The sequence below is a fragment of the Strix uralensis genome, chromosome 13 (genome assembly GCF_047716275.1).
Source record: "Strix uralensis isolate ZFMK-TIS-50842 chromosome 13, bStrUra1, whole genome shotgun sequence".
NCBI lineage: Eukaryota > Metazoa > Chordata > Aves > Strigiformes > Strigidae > Strix > Strix uralensis.
Genome location: NC_133984.1, coordinates 13938551 through 13960615, shown reverse-complemented (window position 1 = coordinate 13960615; position 22065 = coordinate 13938551). Strand labels below are relative to the sequence as shown.

Sequence of the window (22065 nt, the reverse complement as noted above, 5' to 3'; positions counted from 1 at the left end):
AGGTGGCAAAGCATCACTCAGTGAGCTGTGTGTATGGGCAAGTATTTTACTGAAAAGCAAATCTTCCTTGAAAGGACAGGCCTTTTTATAATCTCACTTGTGCAGGGGCTGTATGAAAAGTAAGATTAGACCCATTATTATTTATACAGTATCATAAATATGCCCAGTGCTTTACAGCTGAGCAACACAAACTGAGCCTGAACTGACATTGGTTACAGTCAATTTATGGGCTGATGCTGAGGGAAGGGCACGGCTGGTAAGTCACTGACTTTGCCACCCTCCTACCCTGCATGAGACATGCTTAAGCAGAGCAGAACTGATGCAGCCAGGAGACTCTGAAGTCAGATGGCCAAAGACTTCCTTCTCCCACAACACCCACGGAGGTCCAGGCTTGAAGCTATGGGCAGAATTTGTTTATTGAGGGCCAAAAATAACAGTAATTGAATTGGAAAGACCTATTTATGACTATGAAAGCAACCAAGGACAGCTGAACAAGGTTGAACTGTAATTCTACTACAAAAAAAATGTGGGCTTCTCCAACAGTTGGGGCTAAATTAGGCATTACCAGAAATCTCCTTTCAGATTCATTTCATATTCCTCACCTATCTTTTCATCTTCTTTTACCATCTTCCTTTCTTCTCTGAAAGCTCTAAGCCATCGTAACTTCTCCTCCAGTTTCTTGGCAAAGAATAAGTGCATTTCCTCAGTCTCCTTGTTATGAAGTTTGAAGGCATTCTTCATGCTGACATTGAAGTCATCATCTCTCCCGTCTTCTATATCCACCACTTCATATTTATCCATGTCTATGCGACCTTTGTAATACAGAATATCTCTTCGTATCAGATCCTACAGAGAGAAAGGGAGAGGTGGATTTATCATAAGATACTTACAGAGCCTGAACTCAGGAGGGAATTCATGGGAGGGCTGAAGAAAAGAAGGAAGCAATGGTGAAACCTGGTTGGATTCTTTAAGCCTCATCTGCAGTGGATACAATTGTTGCTAGCAAAATAAATAGGGTAGATCACAGGCATAAAAGAACAAAATGCAAATCCTCACGCTGCAAGATTTTGCTTGTAGGCATGAACAAATGCCGTTGAGTAGGTAATATACATCCATCATTTTCCATGATGGGAAGTTCTGTTCCACAGCACGAGAAACTGAAAATACAGGCCACAGGCCTGACGGGATTCCTGTGCTGCAAAGAAGGCCCTGTAGTAGCATAAATCTTGTGAAATCAGCTCGGGCATGTTTGACAGTGCAGATCTTGGTTTTCCAAACATGTTCTGAGAGTCAAGGGAGATGGGTCTCTGCCCCTTCTCCACTTCCCATTCGTACACAACTCATTGGTGAGAAAATCACCCTGATTCTCAGTTCAAAGAACTCCTAACCTATCTCTGTCCCGTTACGCCCTGCTTTTAACCTCTTGATCCAGCTTAATTTTTTTCTTTTTCCCTCCTTGATATTATAACCTTTACAACCAAACCTGTTCATCCTCATCTCCTTTCTAAGTTGATTATTCCCACCCCTTGTTTTATAGCAACAGCTCATTTCTCTGCGTTGGGAAGGGAAAAGTAAAATAGCTTCATTTTGAATTTTTCAGAACTCATAAGAGAACACGCACAGCTCTGTGGCTGTTTGATATGCCCAGTGCAACCTCCGCTCCATGCCAGCGGCAGCCGTGCCGCAGTGCTGTGTATCAGCTACCATGATTCTCCTGCCAAAGAGCGGAGGGCGTGTGTTCACGGCAGCTGGGCGGCAATGGTAGATGGAGGTGGCACTAAAAACAAGTGTTTTAATATATGTTGTGTCAACTGCTCAATCACAGATGTGAAATTGTGGATGCTGATAAACCATAGTAAAATATAGATAATTTCCTGTTTTCCTCCTTACCCTCATCATACGTATTTTGGCTTTGCCCACCAAATTTGTACTGCCTTTACTAGAACTCTTCCTGATTTATACTGGTGTAAGAGGAGCTTTGGCCCCACAATCTCGATGTCTTTACAGGAATAGATAACAAAAAAGATCATCAGAAAACAGAATGTTAATTATATAGTCATGACTATGTAAGGTGATTCAAGTTACAAGTCATACATATTTAAAAAGCCAAAATTAGCAACACACAATCAAGATTTCCTTCCTCTACCCACTCGCAAAAGCCAATATTTAGGTGTATGAAGTTAATTTAACTTAAATACTTTTTGATTTTTGAGAGTGCCCCAAAGACAAATGTTACATCAAAGGATTCATTTAAGAGGAAAAATAAAATCAATGTACAGCATTTATTTACTCAAATAAGATTTAGTAGTGAGATTTTTTTAAAGATAAGCAGTAGGTATTATTTTAAACAAATCATTAATCTTGAAAAATAAATTGTACGCTCTAATTTTTTTAGCAAACTTGCTCATAGATCTTCAGACAGTATTAACTATGATGAGACAGGGCACTGTCCAGAAGCTCAGAGCCTTTAAAACCTGGCTTCTTCCTCTGGAATGCTCAGGGGGGCAGGAAATTCCATTGACAAATGCATTATACAAGTATCTTCCTCTAGTATGCAGGCTTTGAGTAGTGATGCTGTCCAAAACATAAGAAAAGGATATTTCAGGCTGAATATGCAATAGCAAATCTTTTCTGTTTTGTCCTAACTTGGACAATTGCTTCTTTCCTCTCCCTCTGTGCCAAGTGAAGTGCTGAGAAAAGGCTGTAAACATCACACTAAACTTGCTCAATTAAATCAATACTGTGCACTGTGTTTAAATTTGAGTCTTGGACTAGTTCTTAGAAATAGAATTTATCTTTACCACATTCTCAAAAAAACTTGATAACAAATCTCATTGGAAAAAAGATGTGCTCCTTAAATTAGCTATACTAGCAACCATTCTTCTTCTCACTGCTGATGAAAACTTCCAAAACACAACCCTAAACAGACTGTGCTTGTGAGATGGGTGAAGTAGGATCAAACATACTTTTCTATGTAATATTCATGATTATGAAGAGATTTGTTCATAAAAGGTATTACAAGAATAATCACAAACCTCTTTCTCACCTGGCTCTGAAAATACAAGGCTCTGTGCATTAGCTTTTTTCTTGCACATACTCAGTACATTTTTTTCCCTCTCATCTCTCCAATTTTGACTTAGAAAACATTATGAGCTGTTTTTAATAGCTAATGCTAAGTGAATGTTTTAACAGCTTTTTGCTGTCATTATACTTCCAGAGGACAACACGTCGGGTTTGGACATGTCTGACTGAACTGCTCCATACGTTTCCCCTCCAAGGCTGCAGTAGGAACAATCGCTGCCTCCTGTGAGTGTGTTTTAGAGGCTCCCGTGTTTTGCAGGTGTTGCCGAGTATTGGATGTGAAGATAATGGTGTTGCCTAGGAGTTACTGAAGGAGCAATGAGGAGATAATGGAATCATACTAGTGCTTTTGGAAATAAAATGGCCCCGCAGAATATATTATTGTTGGCGAGAACGCAATAGTGGCAAAGAGAAGCTCAGCTATCAAGACTGTTTGCAGAAAACACAAGAAGAAACACCATGTTTTTGTCCTCGAGCGTTGAGCAAGCACAGGGGCAAATGAGGGAAAGACAATAAGCGCAAAGCTCCTGCCTGCCACTTTTTACTTTCATTCTGAGAAGAAACTTCAATAATGAATCTAGAAGAAATGAATCATCTTTTCTCCCATTGCCCTCCCCAGAGCTCTCAGTCTCCACTTGGTAGGAACTTTCTGGTGGAGAAACAGCCCTGGGGTGGGGGGAGGAGAGAAAGGTGCTGACACGGGGGAAGATGAAACCATTCAAAGAGGTACAGAAAAGCGAAAGAGCTCAGAGCAAGTCCATGCCGGATGTTTCCCGAATGCGGGTCACTGCCCTGTGCCAACAATGCGCTTCCTTCATACTCCCATAAAAGAAGGACCATTCCCCACTCATTGACCATAAACTCCAGCACTGGCAGCCTGAGTTTTTAAGAGACCCTTTGTTTTTCACAGAGTGGTAGAGCACATAAACATCTCGGTGAATAGCACATGTCTGCACATGGAAGACACTTTGTACACACCTGGTTTCGAGAAAGTTCAGTCCATATAGCAGGTTAATAACTGTAACTGAATAATGTCATTTTTAATGGGCTAGGCATTTCCTACTACCACTTCTCCTTTCTTCCCCTCTTCTTGCCAACACTCAATAAATAGATACTATTTCCCAAATGACTAAATTTTAACACCCATAGTATGGGAAGCATGACAATTATTTGATCCATGGATATTTTATCACATATGTTCCTACAGCTCTTAAATAACATACATTACTTAGGTCCTTAGTGAAGCATGGGCATCTTCAAATGCACTTAGGTTACACTGTAATTGATTTCAAGAAAATTTAGGAATTCATCTGGGCTACATGAAAGACGAACAGCAAACAAGACCAAACCCCTGTTTTAAGAAGCTTTTTAGGCATGTGGACAAGAGAATAGAACTTGAAGAACCATGCAGGCAAGGAAAGCAATGCTGCTTTGTGTGGTTTCTGCCAGATGCAGACAGAAAGCCTGTAGCAGTATTGAGAAATGAACCTTGTGTTCTGTACACCATTTTTGTCGAGCACAGGACTATCTTTCCTTTCTTTGAGCACGTAAGCTGAATCAAAGCACGTACAAGATAAAGGAAAGCAGATGTGTGGCTGAGGATGAAAATGGATTGTTTAAACAGACTGGTGTAAGTACTACATGTCAGAAGCACAAAGCAAATACATATACACAAAGTGGAGATTTATCAGCTATATAAGTAGCCACACTGTCAAAAGGAGCTCAGGCTTAGGGGAGGGCAGAAGTGGCAGCTGGGACAGGCTGCTACTGTCACTCCTGATTATCCCAGGGATAACATACGAGAGAATTAGGAAGAAATTATGAAGCTATAGAATTTACCTTCTTTTATATGCTGGCTATATTAGTATAGTATTATATATTATCCTGTCCATGGTTAAGCCAGGATGACGACTAGCTGGTTTATGCTGTCCAATTTTGAGAGTCATACAAAATGATTTTTTGTAGTTAAATCGGGTAAGAGCAAGAAAATATAAAAAGACAAAAAAAGACTCTCAAAACCTGATTAATGGGGAAAGGGCAAAGAAATGGAGTTGTTTAATCTAGAAAGGACATAAATAAAAAGGAATGTACTACTGGTATTCCAGTATGTGAAAGCTGCTTCTCTTCTAAGGAGGCTGGTGATCAATTGTTCTCCATTTCGACTGAGGCTTGGCTTAATTTATCACAAGGGAGAATGGGATTAGATACTTGGGAAAAAAATCTTTCTAGTTCTAAGAGTAGTTAAACACTAGAACAGACAAAATAGGTAAGTCTTGGGACAGCATTCCATGGAGATTTTCAAAAATAAGGTTAGACAAATATCCATCAGAGATGATCTGAGTATACTTAATCCTGCGAAGGGAATAGCTAATCTCCTGGGGTCCTTCCCAGCTCTACATTTTGATGAGGTCTAAGAGGAAGGTGACAGATGGAGGAGAAAATGGGATGAGAGCAGGTAGGATTAGTATGGACTTCGGGGGCGGTGTGGGAGAAGCCCCAAGGCACAGACCGGGACAACAAGCACGGGGAGCAGTGACACAAACCTGCAGTCTCTGCAGACAGCATCCAGATCACATTGCATAGCTCTTAAGAAAATTGATGCATCTAGGTCATTTGCACTTATTTGTCTAAATATGATCTTTTTTTACCCTACAGCTTCTATGATTTCCTTTTCTTTCCCTAGCTGAGGTTAATTAAGCTCTTCGCTCTGCAGTCTGTTCACATAACATGTACTAAGGATTCACAAGGAAACGATGAAGCCAAAAAAAGTAATATTTGATGGGAGCACAAAACAAAGTTTTGACGTGTTACATAAACCTACCACAATTCTGCTCTCTGCATTCGCTCTGTCAGAGGTTTACAGCTGAAGTGCTTGTGCCTGAGGTAGCAGTTGCGCTCAAGGGGATGTACCTGTCTGTGTGACCTGCTTGGGCCATTTTCTCGGGCTCTCACTTTGACTTAAATATCCCCATTTCACCGTCCCCTCCCTGAAGGGGGGTGGCGACTTTCTCTAGCTGTGCTTGAAAGAAAAAAATCTCATTTGTGACCATCATAAAGAAACCAAGGCTGAACTTATTTTGGAAAACCTGAAGATCTGAAGTTGGGATGTCGCTTCCACAATGAATTATGCATCTACCCCCAAATTATTGCAGTGGATATAGATATCTGTAGAAAGGATTGCACCTGTAAATCAGACTGTTCAATAACTGTTACTATTAAATTGACTTCTACTTGTCTTTAGTACTGTTGTCTAGTTTTAGTCAATCACTTTTCTTCTGCCATGAGTACCCCAGGCAATAGCTACATGTGCCAGGCACTGCCTTTGTACACTGTGGTTGTGCAAGACCCTGTAAGAGTCAAACCCTCCTGTGATGCAGAGGAAATATTAATCACATGGAGGGCAATCTCCCTGTGCAGTCGGTTGCTAGTGCAAAATTGCATTATTAAAAGCTGTTCAATGGCTTAGGCAGCACATAGCACGTAAGGAGGAAATTTTCCTCTCCACTGGAGGACAGAGGTAGGCACTTGAGAGGACCTGGCCTGGTATGTGTCCCAGGTAATTTGTGCAGCCATCTTCATGCATTTCAGAAACTTCTATTTATTTCTGGGTGGTGTGCAAGGATAGATGGGGAGGTCTTAAGCAAGGGTTATGATTTTAGGATGGCACATTTTTTTCAAGTGCTACGGTTTACTCTATGCTAGGTCACACTCTACTTCTCATGTGTAAAACAAATCATCTGTAAAACACAAGTGGAGAAAGAGCCATTTCCAGCCATGAGTCATTAGATCCCTCTTATGAGCTGACAATATAAAAGGTGCCAACCACAGAATAATCTGTTTTAAGTTTCTCATTGCATATGTAGGTTTTTGATCCTCCTGGTTATCAAAATCCTGCACATTCCAATGGAAAAGTAGTTTTGAAATGACTTGGGGAGGAATTATGCACCCTGAGTACATGGATGCAATCAGGTCTTCCGAGCACAGCTCCCGAGGCTGGCAGGGACTGGCTGCAGGCCTTTGGGTGAAATGCAATTTCTCCCTCAGTCCTTCTCCATCTCTGTAATGGGATAATGATATTTGCTTATTTTACAGGGCAACTGGGAGCTGTAAATAAGTAATCAGTGAAAGACACGTTGAAAGCCTTTGATGGTGGATCTTTAACAGCTCAAAGCCTTGTAAGAACAGCTTAGTGTTACCCATGCTTCGGGATGCAGAGTTGGCAGACCGAAGGGAGACAGAGAGGAGGCTCTGCCAGCGACAGATGTGACAGAGGCAGCGTGGCCTCTGCCCTCCTGAGGGGCAAAGGGTGGCCTGAGTAACACACAACAGGGTGGCTCTTCCACTGGGGATCATCACTCCGTCCCCACCACAGCTTTACAGGAGATCATCCCAGTAGAGGTCTTCTGAGATACCTTCCTCTTGCACTGAGCATGGGGCACAGTGCAAAGTCCCATGAGGGGTCTCTCCCCTCACTCTTCCCTACCCAAGATCATGGCTTGAAGCGAGGAGCACCACTGGTGAAGCAACAGTACTTGCAAGCACTCGTGGGGCTGGAAGGCCAAGAGTATTACACTGCGTACACACAGATAAAGCAAAGTTGAAATGAGTAATAACTGAAACGTAACACAGACAGGGCTGCAAGGTAGCAGCGTGCTCAGTGTAAAAAGCAGCAATCTGTGTGGACTATTTTTGCCCAGGTGATGTGTTCTTCAGGTATCAAAGGAGAGTGGGGATCCAAGGATGAGGCTGAAGAGGGACCCACCTACAGGCAAGCTCTACCCCTTAGTGAACAGTTGGATGTTGAAACAGTTGATGAATAGTGAACAGCTGATGCTGAAATCAGGAAAAGACTAAACCAGGGTCCATAATAACTGCACCCAAATGCCAATGCACAATCTGGAAAAGGCAGAGGGTTGGAAAGGCTGAGTTGTGTTTTGCACTAAGCTGTGGGTCACAGACACCTCCCTGATGATTTCTTGTTGACCTGGGCAGTGACTGCAGAGCAGAATGGAAGAACCAGAGGGAACGAGCAGGGTTTTTCAATTTACTCCTGAAATTTGTCCTGATTTTCCTGCCTGCCAGCTCTCTATCTTCACTCTGCCCAGCCTGCCGTGAGCAATGAGAGCATGGCATGCTGCCACTTTGCCATGTCTTTGGGTATCTTTAGTCATAAGGGCTTTCAACGTTCTTTAGCTTTTTAAAAAAAGATTCAGAGCCTACATTTTTAAAATCTAATTTACCTTAAAGCGACCCTTTGAAGAAAGCAGCCCAGCCTGCTTTTCATGAACACTGAGGACACAGTTTTTCGTAGCATTTGTTCATTTAACTTAACCCTACTGTGGGCTGATTTTTAAGATGGGACAGTTACGCACTGTTCTCATTGACCTCCCTGGAGCCCGAGTGCATTGCAAAACTGTTGCCTCTCTTCTGTCCAAATGAAACCCTAAAACTCAATGAACTTTTCTTAATATTTCTGTCCTAAATATTCTTGACACCAGAAAATAAATCTAAGCCCTGCTAAGTGGTTGGATGCCAGTGACTGTGAGCTGTGCCATCGCCCTGTTGGACACAGCAGATTGGGCTGAGCCAGCCTTTAGGAGCCAGGAAATGGGGTCTGCACAGCGCAACTCGAAAATATGATGAGGGATGGATCTTACTAGAAACAGGGGGATGTAACACCACCTCCCCAACACAACCTCGGCCACTCGCTTCCTACCACAAACTTCCTAGGATGGGCCAAATTGTTTGTTACAAGTTTCCCCAGGGGCCACGATGGGAAGAGGGGAGCTGAAATCTCTGCGATATCAGTTTACGTAACTCCTTGCACAAGGACAGCTGTGCTGGGGAGGTCGGCAGATTCCTGCCAAATTATTCAGCAGTGTCTGTCTCCTGAGTTTGGAAAGAGACATTTGATTCATCCTTGCCAGCTCCATGAAGCTGCAGTGTGGGATCCGAGTGGGGGAGGACTGGAGTTGAAAGCATTTATGTGGAAATGCTATTTTCGTTCAATGTATTTGGTGGAACATCAGTGGCATTTTGATGCCTTGTTCCACCTCAAGCCCCGTCACATTGACTGTGAAGCAGTGAGGAAAGGGCGAGTGCATTTCCAAAGAACTAATAACAGGAAGAGACGGGAAACCCTTCTGCAGACACGTCACTCAGCTTTTCTGGTCTCTCCAGTTTGTTCACAGGGGCTTAAAATTGTGCTGCTGAAAAGCCACAGCAGGAGGAGGGTTTGATTTTCAGTTCTTGAGGTTTCGCTTGTGGACCAAATTTACACCCACTGCAATCACAGGAGCGATAAATTAGGAACAGAGTATATTGTATAGCATCTTGCATATCTGTATGGCTATATGAGTAGGCTAAACCTGTTTCCTGTCCAGAACAGAAAACAGACTGTGAAGGACTCCAAATTCAGCCCTTTCTGGATTTTACCATTCAATTAGCAACTAGCAACCTAAAGCCTTCTCCCGCCCTCCTCCAGCTGGCTCCTCTGGCTGACCCTGAGGTTTTTTTCCCCTGCACCTCCTGCATCCCACCTCTCGAGTCCACCCTCCCCTCTCTTCTCTTGCACACTGAGCAGCAGAAGGGCAGCAGGTTGCTGCAGGTTTCTGCCTCCAGTCAGAGCAGCCCCTTAGCACGAGTCCTGCAAAACTGCGCTCAGGGCACATAACTGGCAACATCCCTGCAAAAGGATCACCGAGCAAATGCATTCAGGGCTATTTTGACTATATAAAGGAATGTTTTCTTTTCTTGAATATGCCATATCTGAAAGCTATAAAGTACTTTTTCATAACTGTTTTTAATATATATACTGTCAATTGCTAAAATTCATCCTTCATGTTCAACTATCTGCTAGCCAAGGAGACTGACAGGAGGATCAAACTTCCTTGCCATGCTCTATGGTCTGGACCCACAGAAACCTCTTGTCTGCAGACAGCACCAACTGATCATCTGGGCATGAATGTGAGGCTACATCAGTGGGGCTGTGGAAACATTATTCTCCAAAAACTTCATTTTAGACTTTGCTTTGGGGCTGTGACCAAGCCAGTGTATTTCCTTTGGTCATCTTCATGCTCATCTAATCTCATCTCATCTCACCAGCTCAAATAGGAGCATGCCTTGCCTGTCAGTGCAGCACACCACCAAGCCTCTACCAAGCTGCTGTTTGAAAACACTGAAACACAGCCTGACCCATTTTCCCACCCTGCTGCAAGCTGGACACAGGCTGGACCCAAAACATGGCATTTCATGGAGATCTGCGCTACTAGGGGGAAAAGAGAAGGGGTGGGAAGTGCTGCAACAGTCAAACACTGTTCCTTGCGGGGCAAAAAGCCACTTAAGTAATAAGAATTGTCCCAGTGCTGCTCTGTGTTTGCAAACAAGATTTTCGGCTAGCCCTGTGAGACCTATTCAGCCTGTAATAATAGCAGGGCCGTTGTTTTGGTGAAAAGATTACCTCAATGTTTTTAACAGAAGTGATATAGGAACTCTTAGACCTTCTTACACTAAAAGGGCTCAGAAATGTCTCTTTTATCTTCTCATTTGGAAACCTGAACTGCAGTGGAGTTTGACAGCATTATTTTATTTACTCTATCTCCTATAGCACAGCTATTTCTGGCTGTCTGGCTACTGCTATTAAACTGGTCTCGCTTTGCTTCTCATCCAACCTGCTTTGCTCTGAGAGCTCAAGGGAAGACAGCAATAGCAATAAACCACAAGCTGGAGTTCGCATTGCCTCTTGATTACAAGAGACACAAAAAAAGTGCAAACGAAAACTAAATGTGTTTCATGCAGTCACTGATCTTTCGCGCTGTCAGAAAACACTAAACACGGAGCCCCATCAAGGACTGTTCGACCACTGGTGAAAGCAAAGCATAATTTGGTGCAGAAATTTGGTTAACCCTTCAGACTTTATACTGTCATTTCCAGCCTAATGCCACAGCGCTCTTGAGCCCGTTGGGGAAATCCAAACTATTACCAAGCACAGAAAAAAGGAGATCCTCATCTATTACATGATAAGCACCTTGAGCATCCCCCAACATAACAAGCTATGATCATAATTAATACTGCGTGTCAGAGTCCTGCATAGTAAGTACTACGATTTGCAAATTTAAAGCATCTCTATGTCACACTCTCTCTATTTCAGGGTGATAAGAAAAACAGACCTTGTGCCTTTAAGACAACATCTTTTAATACTACCATCATCAAGGATTGACTTAATTTTTTGGTAATTACAGTTAGCATACTGGAATGTATTCTTCCTTCCTGATAACAGACATATGGTAAGGCAAACTGAGGCCAGTGCTTGCTTCCTACACAGTTTATTCCCTTCTTCCTTTCCCAAAAGCATTTTTGCATTACGGTAACCAACCGACAGTCTCTTCTGAAGAAAGCACCACTTTGTACTCATGCACACTGCAATGTTGCAACATCTGGTTCAGGAAACCCAGGCAGAAAATTCATTAGGGGAGTTCAACATTAACCCAATAGCTGAAAGTTACCCAGCCTTGCTAAGAAAATCTAAATCAGGAGCCATCCCAGTGGCTGTTTATCAGGAACTAACTCAGTGCTCCTCTTTGTAACAGGTTCTGGATATGTTCTGCAGTACCTACCTACATTCCCTGGTATTTCAGCACTCAGTTTATTAACACTGAAATGGTTGACATGGCCATTTCTTCTGATTAAACTTCTCCTTTCCTAGCACCAGAAAATAATTCAGCGGTGATATTAAGAAAGTGACCAGTGCTGCCTCTGATGGGAAAATCTAAGCCAAATGTATATGTAAAGCTCAGAAACCATTTTTATTTGTGAAAATTTTCCCACACAAGTTGCTTTGCAAGGTGTTTGCCAGAAATGAAAGCCGGCTGCCATTGTGTCAGCTTCTCCACCTGCTCCTACTGCTCTTATTCATGCAGCCCTTGTAAATCTTAGTGCAAGCTTCCTGCTTGGAAGAAAGACTTAAATATACCCATACTGGTGGAGATAACATCTGTCAAGCACATTTGAATGCAGCCCTTTATAATTACTCATTTTCACAAACTAGGTCTCTGAAGTCCAGTCAGTTCTCCAAGACGTGGTGGCCATGGAAATGCATTCGGGATTTCTCAGTCTGAGGAGGTGGAACTTACACTGACAACCAGGGAAGGGTCGGAGCTTTGCCGCTGGATCTGACCAGTGCCATCACTCCTTTCCTGACAGATGCACTATATTAAAGACCAGTTCATTATAGTCATATTAATATAGTCATACAGTTCAATATAGTCATATTAATGACTATACTAGTACCTGGTTCTTTGCATGCAAACAAACCATCAACCAGGTAATCACCCAGCTGTCCATATGCCCATTGGCAGACAGACCCTTGGCTCAGCTCACATTGCAAAAGCCCTTGGAAAAATCCTAGGGGATGGAGCCAGTGGGAAGATAACAAGGATGTTCATGTTCAAGGAGCTGCTCCCACCGGCAGCTCTCAGTCCATCCTACCCATCTGCTGAGCAGCAGATCACCTTTGTAAGACGAGTGAGCAATAGGATACAAGGGGGTAATTCCAACCTGAAGAGATCGGTGGACACCTGCAATTTCAAAAGGCCAGGCAGATGCTGTACCTTGCTTGAAATATTTGGGAATAACTAATAAATACAGTGAATGTTGATCAGTGAGCTCCTGTCTGTCAGACGGCTGGCCTGGCATTACTGATGATCTTCTGCAGGCATATCAAGCAGGGGAACAACTAGGTGATAATCTCAAGAAGAATCACCCTGAGAGTTATCCTCCCTCACAGAAACGTCTTGTCCAGATGTCCAACAAATAAAGGCCCCGTAACCTTGAAACGTTTTCAGACATCAACAGAAAGAGATGGCAAAGCTTCTGGAAAGTAGGCCATCTTCAAAGCAGACAAGGGTTTATTTGGAAATATGTTAAGTGCTGCTGAAAGCAGATAGCTGGATACTAGAAATACCACCATAGACAACAGACCTTACTCCTTAGGCAAAGGCATCACTCGGTGGATCAGCAGGAAAAAGAAACATGGGAATTCTTGGTAGTACATGACAGGAGTCCTGCTGAAGCCTTCCTAGGCCATCTGCCTGAAAAGCTGATGGACCACACCTGATCCAACAGATGAATGGTAGAAACAAAGATGGTTTTAGAGTATGTGGACTGTGCCTTGTCTTTAGAGGCACACAAAGGACACAGAGCAGTTGAACTGGAGCAGTCCTAATTGTTTACTGGCTGATAGCAAACTGCTATGAAGAAACCCAAACTTACACAGGGGTGGGACGACATGTTACTTTGCACACAGCACTCACCTTAAATAATGGGTACAAAATGAGTTGTTACCTTGGCTATAAATAGAATTTTTTTAATACTCTGCCTGGGTTCAGCAGCAATACAGCCTGCCCAAAAGATCAGCAGCTTGCAATACAGACAGAAACAGGGGTTGAGGGCCTGTATTTAGCAGTGTGCTCTCTTGGGACTGATATATCCAGCACATTGGTTGGCTAGAAGCAGAATGGCGCTGAAATTTTTGTAGCAAAAGAAAAACTGCCTTTCACCAGCACTTTTCCAGATACTGGAAGAATTCATATACCATCTTCCTGGACCTAACATGCATCTACTGGTATCAGCAAATGTCACTAACACCTCACCTTAGCCTATTGGCATGAAGCTGATTCCAGACAGTTTTGCCACATAGAAATTATTTCATCTTCCATCACACGAACCAGTGAGCAGGAATCTGACAGTCTTTGCAATGTCAGCCCACTGTGTAACAAGTTTTGCTGACAATGGAGTTCAAAGGGAATGACAGAGAATACCAACATCCAAAACTGTCACAGAGCTTATGATATCGAACTGTATCTGTTCCATCAGAAACTCATGTATCAGTATCTGTCAAACCACAGAACCCATATACATTACTAGGGGATTCAAAAGCATAGAGGTGTTGCAGCTGTAAACATCTACCAGGCAGACAACAGGTAATGAAGGTGAGGATGATGTGCAGATAACCGCAATGAAGATCTGGAGGAGTGGGAGATATTGTTTGAAATATATGCTTGTCTTCTAGAGCCTCTCAGGATATCTGGCTCGCCAGATACTGATATTGGACTCACCAGATGGGTTACCACCCTCTGCCTTGTCACCCTAAAGCTCAGTGGGCACACAGTCCCACAAGACCTCAGCTAGCGGCAGAAGACCTTGCCAGATCCTGACATGGAGGCAATCTCTGCCAGGAAGACCCAGAGCACTGTGCTGTCTCCAAGACAGCTGAAATCCACAGGGCATTTTCCTGTGAAGGCATCCCTTGTGCAGCACTGCCACACTCACACACCACAAAATGCCTTTTGAATACACAAGGGAAGAGGACAGTGTCACACTAACACTGTTTGCATACTGATACAACCTTTCAAGCCCCCAACAGACTGCTGTGAATTGCTGAACGCTCTCCACTCATACTGATGACCATGGAAATCCCAGCTCTGATTTTCCTGGGAGTTAAGGGAATGCTTGATACCTCTCTGGATCAGACCCAGAGCAAACCAAACTGGATGCTGCCTAACGAATCAGAAATTCAGGGTCACAATCAAAGTGTAGGAGGTCAAGATTAAAAATTAAACTCAGCTGCGTACTTCCAGATTCATTTTGACAGTTCTCTGAACATCTGACTTTGTTATTGTTGCTCTGTGGTTATTTTTTTTTTACAGAGCTGGGAAAGAAGTAAAAGGCACAGCATCGAGGAGGGGAAAAATAAGCACATGCATTCCAGAAGGCAAAATTTCAGTCAACCATGACTCAGGAGAAGAAACTGCCACCCACTGAACTGCACAGGCCGCAGCTCTGCATACCGCAGCAGCGGGCAGTGATGCCGTGGTGAGTCAGGAGCCACCCACGCCCCCACCCACGTCGCTTCCTATGGCAGGCAGGGCACTCCTCGGAGGGTTGCCACATGGCGTGGGTCTTGCTCAACCTTTCCTTAGCATATGAGATGTGACAGGAACACAGCCCTGGTGTGCTAGGCCAGAGATGTCTGCAGCTCGCCCTCGCTCCCACTTGAAGCTGGTCCAGGAGACTCCCTCTGCACAGTTATCTGTGTAGCTGCAGTGCAAATGTCAATGAATCCCACTCTCAGAAGACAGAAGCACCCAGGACTTATAAGCTCTGTCACCTCACTTCAAACAGTTGTGATGTTAATGAGCTGGGATCACTTTAGCGGGACTACAGCAATACAGCTATGATACTGCTGCTTAACACAGTTGCTCTGAAATGCAGTTCACCTGCTGCTATTAATACTACAACGCATTAGCATCAGTATTCTTCGCTACCTTTCTCTACTTGCATGATGGGTTTCATGGCAGAGATATGCCCTACAAAATCCAGCACAGCAGCTACATGAGGATGAGGTTTAAAATGCATTTCACCAAGTGACAGCACATACACCCTGCTACAGACCAGGCTGCTGCCTGATATATCTTTGAGAGGCAACAATCATCATTTTAATGCAATAATTGAGTTGTCTGCCCAAGCGCCAGGCTTCATAGTTCATATAGAAATTCTAGGGCTATCTAATCCCAGATCACATGCTGCAGCCAAAACCCAAAAGTAGAAGAGAGGCAACAAGCCAAACAAGGGGCACATGAGAAAAAGGCATGAAATGAACAAGCGGAGGCTGGATTTGTTACGAGCATAAAAATCCCTCTATCACAGTATACTCACCATCCTGTAATTCAGTATTTCTAGCACGTGGATTGCCCTTCCTCAGTGCTATCCATGTCCTCTTCTGCACGTGTAGCAAACAGCCACCTTGCCCTAAAAACCACTTTGGACTGGAAAGCCTGTCCACAGCATGTCCTTAGCCATGCTGTTTTCTCCCTGGATGTCCTTACCTTCTTGCAGAGAACCATCTGGTGATCAAAGAGGAAGAAAACACGCTGCTGGTTCCGTCCATAAGGCTGGTAAATCCAGGACATCTCTCCCGTGTAGATCAACTCTGAGCTGCGGTCCAAGATATCATCTCCCTAGAGGGCACAGAGAACGAGGCCGAGTGAACCGCCACTCCCAGCCAGGGCAGTGGATACGCTTCTCTTTGCAGGATGGGGAGAAGCAACAACCAAATAAGATTTTGGCCCTTCTGCAGCTCTCAAAGCCACCCCATCTGACTTCAGTCCAGAAACTGGAGATAGGGGATCATTCTGAAGGAAGGGAAGTAAATGAAGTAAGTGTGGACACTCAAAGCACAGTCATTACAGTTCCCATTGCAATGAGGAAAGAGCTGCTCCAGACACTGTCCCCATTCCCTGCTCTCCAGGTACCCCCAGACCCTGGATCTTGCTACAGGTGCTGGTGGCATCCTGAGAGCAAAGGCCCTTCCTCCTGCCCATGACAGAGCCACTTCGTATTCAGGGTAATAAATCCCCTGGCACCCCCTCACTTTAAAACAGCATCCCAAAGCACATCCCCTCCTGAAATCTCAGGCCAGCTACCAAAGTCATCTACACTGGGATATCAATTTCCCCACCTGTGAGGCTGCCAAAACTCACCCCTCCAGATAGTCTCCTCTCTTCCCACTCATTCAGGCAATTAGTCCCTTCTCCCATAGCTCATTAGAGCTCCCCATCTCCAGAAACCGTCAGGACCACCCTGGCTTCACTGGCAGCCTCCAGCCCCCCCGGCTGGCAAGGCCTCCCTGGCCGGCTGCCAGAATGCCCTCACCCTTTCTCTGCCTCTGGCTAATGCTTATTTTCCTCTCCAATTTTTTTTAAGGACTCATGAGCAGATGGTCTTGAAAACACAGTGCTTGCTCTCCCACTCTCTGAGAGAACAAATGGAGTCAGCCTCCACTAATTGGGATGAGCTGGACTTTCTAAAAAGTTAATTAAAATCTATTTATTAAAAATGGGTGAATTCACCACCACCTGCCCTGTGGGCATCTCAGTATATCTCTCACTCTGAAACACCACAGAAGGAATCAGGATGACTTCAGCTAAAATGTAAGGAGCAAGATTCAGAAGCAAGTGAGAGAAAAGATTTTTTTTTTTTTTTTTTGGCTCTGAAACTAGTGCAGTCTGGCTTTGAGGCCAAACTAGAACCAATTTCTGGGACAAGACCATCCCGAAACCTCAGCAAACCGCTTGTAAAGGTTCATCCATCTATAGGGGACATCTAGATAGACACACTTTTCTGGTACTGCTTACACTTGTAGGTGCCAAAGCAACCAAGAGTCACCCCCCACTCCTAATTTCTTGGTGAGGATTTCAGACTGCTGTTCAGGTAAATGTGTAATTAACCTCTCAGCATTGATTGGAAGCAACTGCCTGAGTCCCTGGGCCCTGTGACAACAGCAACTTCATTAAGTCACTGCATCATCATGCTGCAGCATAGACTTTCAAATCGCCTTAAGAGAGGTATTTATCCACCTCTCTATCTCACTTCTGTGGCTGTGGTATCTGAAGACCTAATTAGGGATAACTTCCCAGGAACACAGAGGGTCATTCCCAGAAGGATGGGCCGTGCATCATGCAATGTTTCAAGAGTGTGGTGTCAGGGTCCTATTTCAGCTGTGGTACCTCCTGGCCAGAAACCAGGGACCCATGTGCTGCTGCGATGGCTCAGGTATAAGCAAGCCCTTGAATGAGAAGCCTCTGAAGAAAACACACCAGCTCCGGAAATTGTGGGCCTTCCTGGCTAAACATGAGCTTATATGAAGAAGATTCACACAAGCCTATGGATGGGAGCTTTTATGAGAGGGGGCGAGCCTAGAAGAGGCTGGCTGCTAAAAATAGAAAGCCAGTTCTGTCTTTTACTCCTCTGGTAGCATCTCAAGCCTGAGGACACACCGAGGACTCTGTAAACACTTCTACTTGATTAGCTGAATCCAGACTGTATAGTCCCTGCAAGCAATATAAAACAAAAAAATTCAGATCTGAAATGATAGGATTTGTATTGCATTTTTTATGTTGGGAAAACAATTTTTATATACAGTCTATAGGCTAGAAATAGATTCTTTCCAATGCTGGGTTAGCAAATTTGGAAATATATATTGCAAATAGTTTTGGCCTAGCACACGGCTGGCCAGCCTTCAGCCCCCAAGAGCAGCATCTCCATGGCCCTGCCCGTTCCTCAAACCCTCAGCTGCTACAGTAATACACCAGTGTGGCTGTGTTGCAAGAGCCTCCTAGAGCAGATGCAATGAACCTTGAAAGGCATTTTTTTTCCTGACATAGTTATACCAACTCTTTGAACAGCATGACCCATCTTCTGCTAGTGCAGCGTCCCTACCCAGGGGGCTCACGGGGTCAGTTGCAGGGTGGCAGGCAAGGAGGGAAGCGTTTGCTTTTCTGCTCCACTGCTAACATGACTACCCCAGCATGCCTTGATACTTGGTCCCGACTTGAGGCAGGCTTTCTGCAATGCCTCTCCCAGTCCTCCTCTAAAGACAGTCCTAGGCTTGGATCCCTTCAATCCTATACAATACTAGGAAAACATTTTCTTTTCCTTTTCCATTTTTTTCCAAGCAACTCCTAAAAAGGCTGGATCATCTATATCCTTCTGTAAGTTAAGAGAAATACTGCTAAAAAAGGAAGAGGCTGAACTTTTAGTTACTCTGAACTGTCACATGTCCTACTGACTTCAGCAGAGCACAGCAGCAAAATGGCCAAGAGAAGACTAGATGACCTCCTGAGGTATTTTCCAACCTGAGGTATCCTGTAAGACTATAATAAAAAACCTCAGCCCTCCCCAGCCTGCATCAAGGGTTTTCACTGTGCATCCTGCTACATACGAAGGACAGCAAAAAGAAAGCTGACTCCTCTGTTCTTCATGCAGTCACAGGCAGAGTACAACTACTTAGTGTGCAGTAATGGCAGGAGAAGGTCACCCAGATCTAGGCTGGACATGTGCTTCATGCTCCCTTAAGCTTGCCAGCACTAGAAAGACATATAAAGTCCTAGGGCTAATCCTGACTGTTGCAGCAGAGGGTCAGCTCTTCTGCTGCTGCTGCTACGGAAAGATGTCGATCATCAGCCCCTCCAATTATCCTATAGGTGACCATCACTTTCTGTAACAAGGAACTGGGAGGAACCAAAGGGTTTTTACTAGTGTCATGAAAGAAATGCTGTTTGGAGCACCAACATAACAAGGAATGGCACTGCGAGCTGCAGCACGTTACATCTCCCAGTCTGCCCTGCTCCTTCTTCCCATGAGCAATCCCTGAGCAGATGCTGTCCCAGGCTCAGAAATGCTCAACAGCCTGTCAGACCTGCTCCCCTGCACCCCAGCCCACCTCCTGACATGGCTCTTTGCTGTCACTGCTGGGCACAAAATCCCCTTTACTAGTTAACATTCAGCGAGCAGGGCTCTCTTCTGCCTGACACTGCTGTTCTTTAATTAGAGATTGACAGGCTGATTAGCACTCTGGGCTACAGAAAGATCAGAAAAAGGAAAGCGAGAGAAATGTTGTCCTTTTCATCAGGCTCACTTTTTGATACCTTCTGTTGCTGGGGGATGGGGGAGAAGAAGAAAAAAAAGAAGGATCTGTTTCAGTCCCTGATGCAATTTTTTTCCCAGGAGGATTTCTCATCAGGCTGTCCTCACTTTGAAAACAGTACGTTGGTTGCATGCATGGTTTTTTTTCATGTCATTCTTGGATTCAGTAACATAATATTAAGCTGAGGCCAACTACTATATATTACATAATTAAGGGCACCAAGTCTTGATTTAAAGGACCTGTAAATAACAAGAATGGGAAGCAATTTTAAAAGACAGTGTCCATTATACTGCTCAATTATATATATTTTTCCCTTCATGTAAATTTAATACTCTTGAAACCTGCCAAAGTGGCAACCCATGGGAATCTTTGGTAGAAATATATAGATATCTACATAAACCAAAGTAATCTGTTTAAATAGCAAGTTAAAACTAATCCAGGCTGATGAGCAAGGCTCTCCCTGTGCCAAACATCCTGCCACTGGCTCGGGGACCTCCACAGATCCCCTCCCAGGAAATGGGTGCCACATCGCCTCCCTCCTCTGAGAAAAACCTGGGCTAAAAGGGAGAAAAGCATTGATGGCAGCTGCCACGAGGGCTGGAGAGGGAGCCTGAAATGCTGAGGGGGTCACTGCTTCATTTTGTTTTAATGTGGTTCAAGATCTGTATGAAAAGGCATAAAACACAGCAATTCTGAGGTGCGTGAAAGTGCAGATCTGTTTTCCATCTCCACATAATCTGCAATGGGCACTCAGCAAGGGTGTGACTGCACTCAAGGCTGCAGTGGGCACCACAGTCATGCCCAAGCAAATGGCAAGCTTGCAAATCCTGTCCAGAAGCAGCACCGCAGCGAGCTGGGCACTGCAGCATGCTCACCAGCGTGCCTCCATGGGCTTGCGGGAGCCCATAGGGAGGGCAGGAGAGTGGTGAACACGCTCCCCCAGTGGCTGTCCAGCAAAGGCTGCACAGGAGCAGACATAGAGAGGAAGGCTAGGATGTACCGCTCTTTCACTCCTACTGCCTCATTTGTGTTCCCATAAATACAGCACTGCCAAAATTGGGGCTTGAAGGACTTAGAAATGATGACAGGCTTTGTGGAAATAATCTCTTTATAGTACTGTTGTGTGTGCACATATATCTAGATATTACCCACTAACCTTTGAGATCTGTAATTCTCCCTCTGAGGGCAAAAGCACAAGAAGGGACTGAGCATGTAAAGGCTGCCCAGGATGGGCTCAGTCTGGCCTGTTTGAAGTCTGATCCAGAGAAGACTTTGCAGGCTGTTCTGAACCCACTCCAGCTAACTTTGTGTGCCGGTTTTGCCTGCCTGCTCTTAAATGTCACTGTTTTGATCTGAGGGTATTTAACTACAAGCAAGGGGATGATGCTGAGGGAAGGGAAATAGAGGTTGAACATCAGGAAACACTTCATAACAACGAGAGCTCTCAGACATTGAAAGGTCTCAGCAGGAGGTGGTGGAAGCCCTACATTCTGTGACGTTAAAAACTGAAAGGACAAAAGGCACTAGAGAATTTGGTGTGGGCAGGGGCAGCACCTCTCTGGGTCTGTTTATATACTGGAAATTCAGGTTACAAAATAAAGAAGTGAGTCATACATGGCAACAGTCCAATTCAGGCTTTTTGGTCAAGATCACGTTCCTACAAATTATAGAGGAACACAGTTCAAAGTGATTGGGATTATTTCTAATTTACAGCAGTCAGTGAGATCAGAATCTTCCCTTAAGATCCTGCTCAGTCATTACTTGTATAAAGCTGCCAAAGCTGCCAATAATTCCTTAAGACTTCACGCCCTGGCTGCCACAGCACACTTATCAGCTGCCACTAGAGTCAGGCCAGCCTTTCTTGGTCCCATTCGTAATTTAAACCATCAGACCCTGCTTATGTGACTTCTTGGAAAAAATATCTGGCCTTGGTTACCTCAAGGATATTTGCGTTTTTCAAATGCTCACCCTGAAATTCACCTTCATGGGGCCATGCAGAAAATCTTGAGGCATAAAAATGATTTCTGAAACGCACAGGCACAACTCCGTGAGATTTAGTAAAATCACTTCTGTTTATATTAGCTAGGACATGCCCCCTACTCTTTCTATTTGTTTTAGCATCAGCAATACGTATAAAATCTCAATAACACACTCTCCTTGCAAGAAAATGCATACACACACTTTGTATACAAGAACATTTCAAATATTCACTCACTAAATATTTTTTTGTTTGGTTTGGATATTTTCTTCTTCTTTAAAAATCTTTTTCCAACATCTCATTGCAAAACATGGGTAAATTTAGAAATGAAAATGCAATTTCAAATTAGAGAGTCAACATCGTTAGTCTAGAGATGCTGAGGAAAAAGACATTTCTCCAAATGAAAGATTTCAATGTGCTTAAACATTTAGCCTTGGTTGCTGCTGAAATAATTCACCAAGTGCAACATACAGTGGAAATTGGGGATTATCTCTATCTTGTGCCCTGGCTGGACTTCTGGTGA

The 22065-nt window shown here is 44.0% G+C and overlaps 1 protein-coding gene and 1 long non-coding RNA gene across 9 annotated transcripts in view; one reads left to right on the top strand and one right to left on the bottom strand.

Annotated features, from left to right (window-relative positions):
• Positions 1-3441, top strand: part of LOC141949407 (uncharacterized) — a 75597-nt gene extending 72156 nt beyond the window's left edge. The window contains exon 5 of the long non-coding RNA XR_012630753.1: positions 3218-3441. This is a non-coding gene — a long non-coding RNA (uncharacterized LOC141949407). The remainder of the gene's footprint in view (positions 1-3217) is intronic.
• The window catches only part of ARHGEF9 (Cdc42 guanine nucleotide exchange factor 9), a 221819-nt gene that overhangs the window by 15175 nt on the left and 184579 nt on the right, over positions 1-22065 (bottom strand). For all 8 annotated transcript variants that reach the window (XM_074882932.1, XM_074882933.1, XM_074882936.1 and 5 more), the window contains 2 exons: positions 15966-16097; positions 603-846 (listed from right to left, as the gene is read on the bottom strand). In XM_074882932.1, coding sequence (XP_074739033.1) covers positions 603-846; positions 15966-16097 — 376 coding nt within the window. The remainder of the gene's footprint in view (positions 1-602; positions 847-15965; positions 16098-22065) is intronic.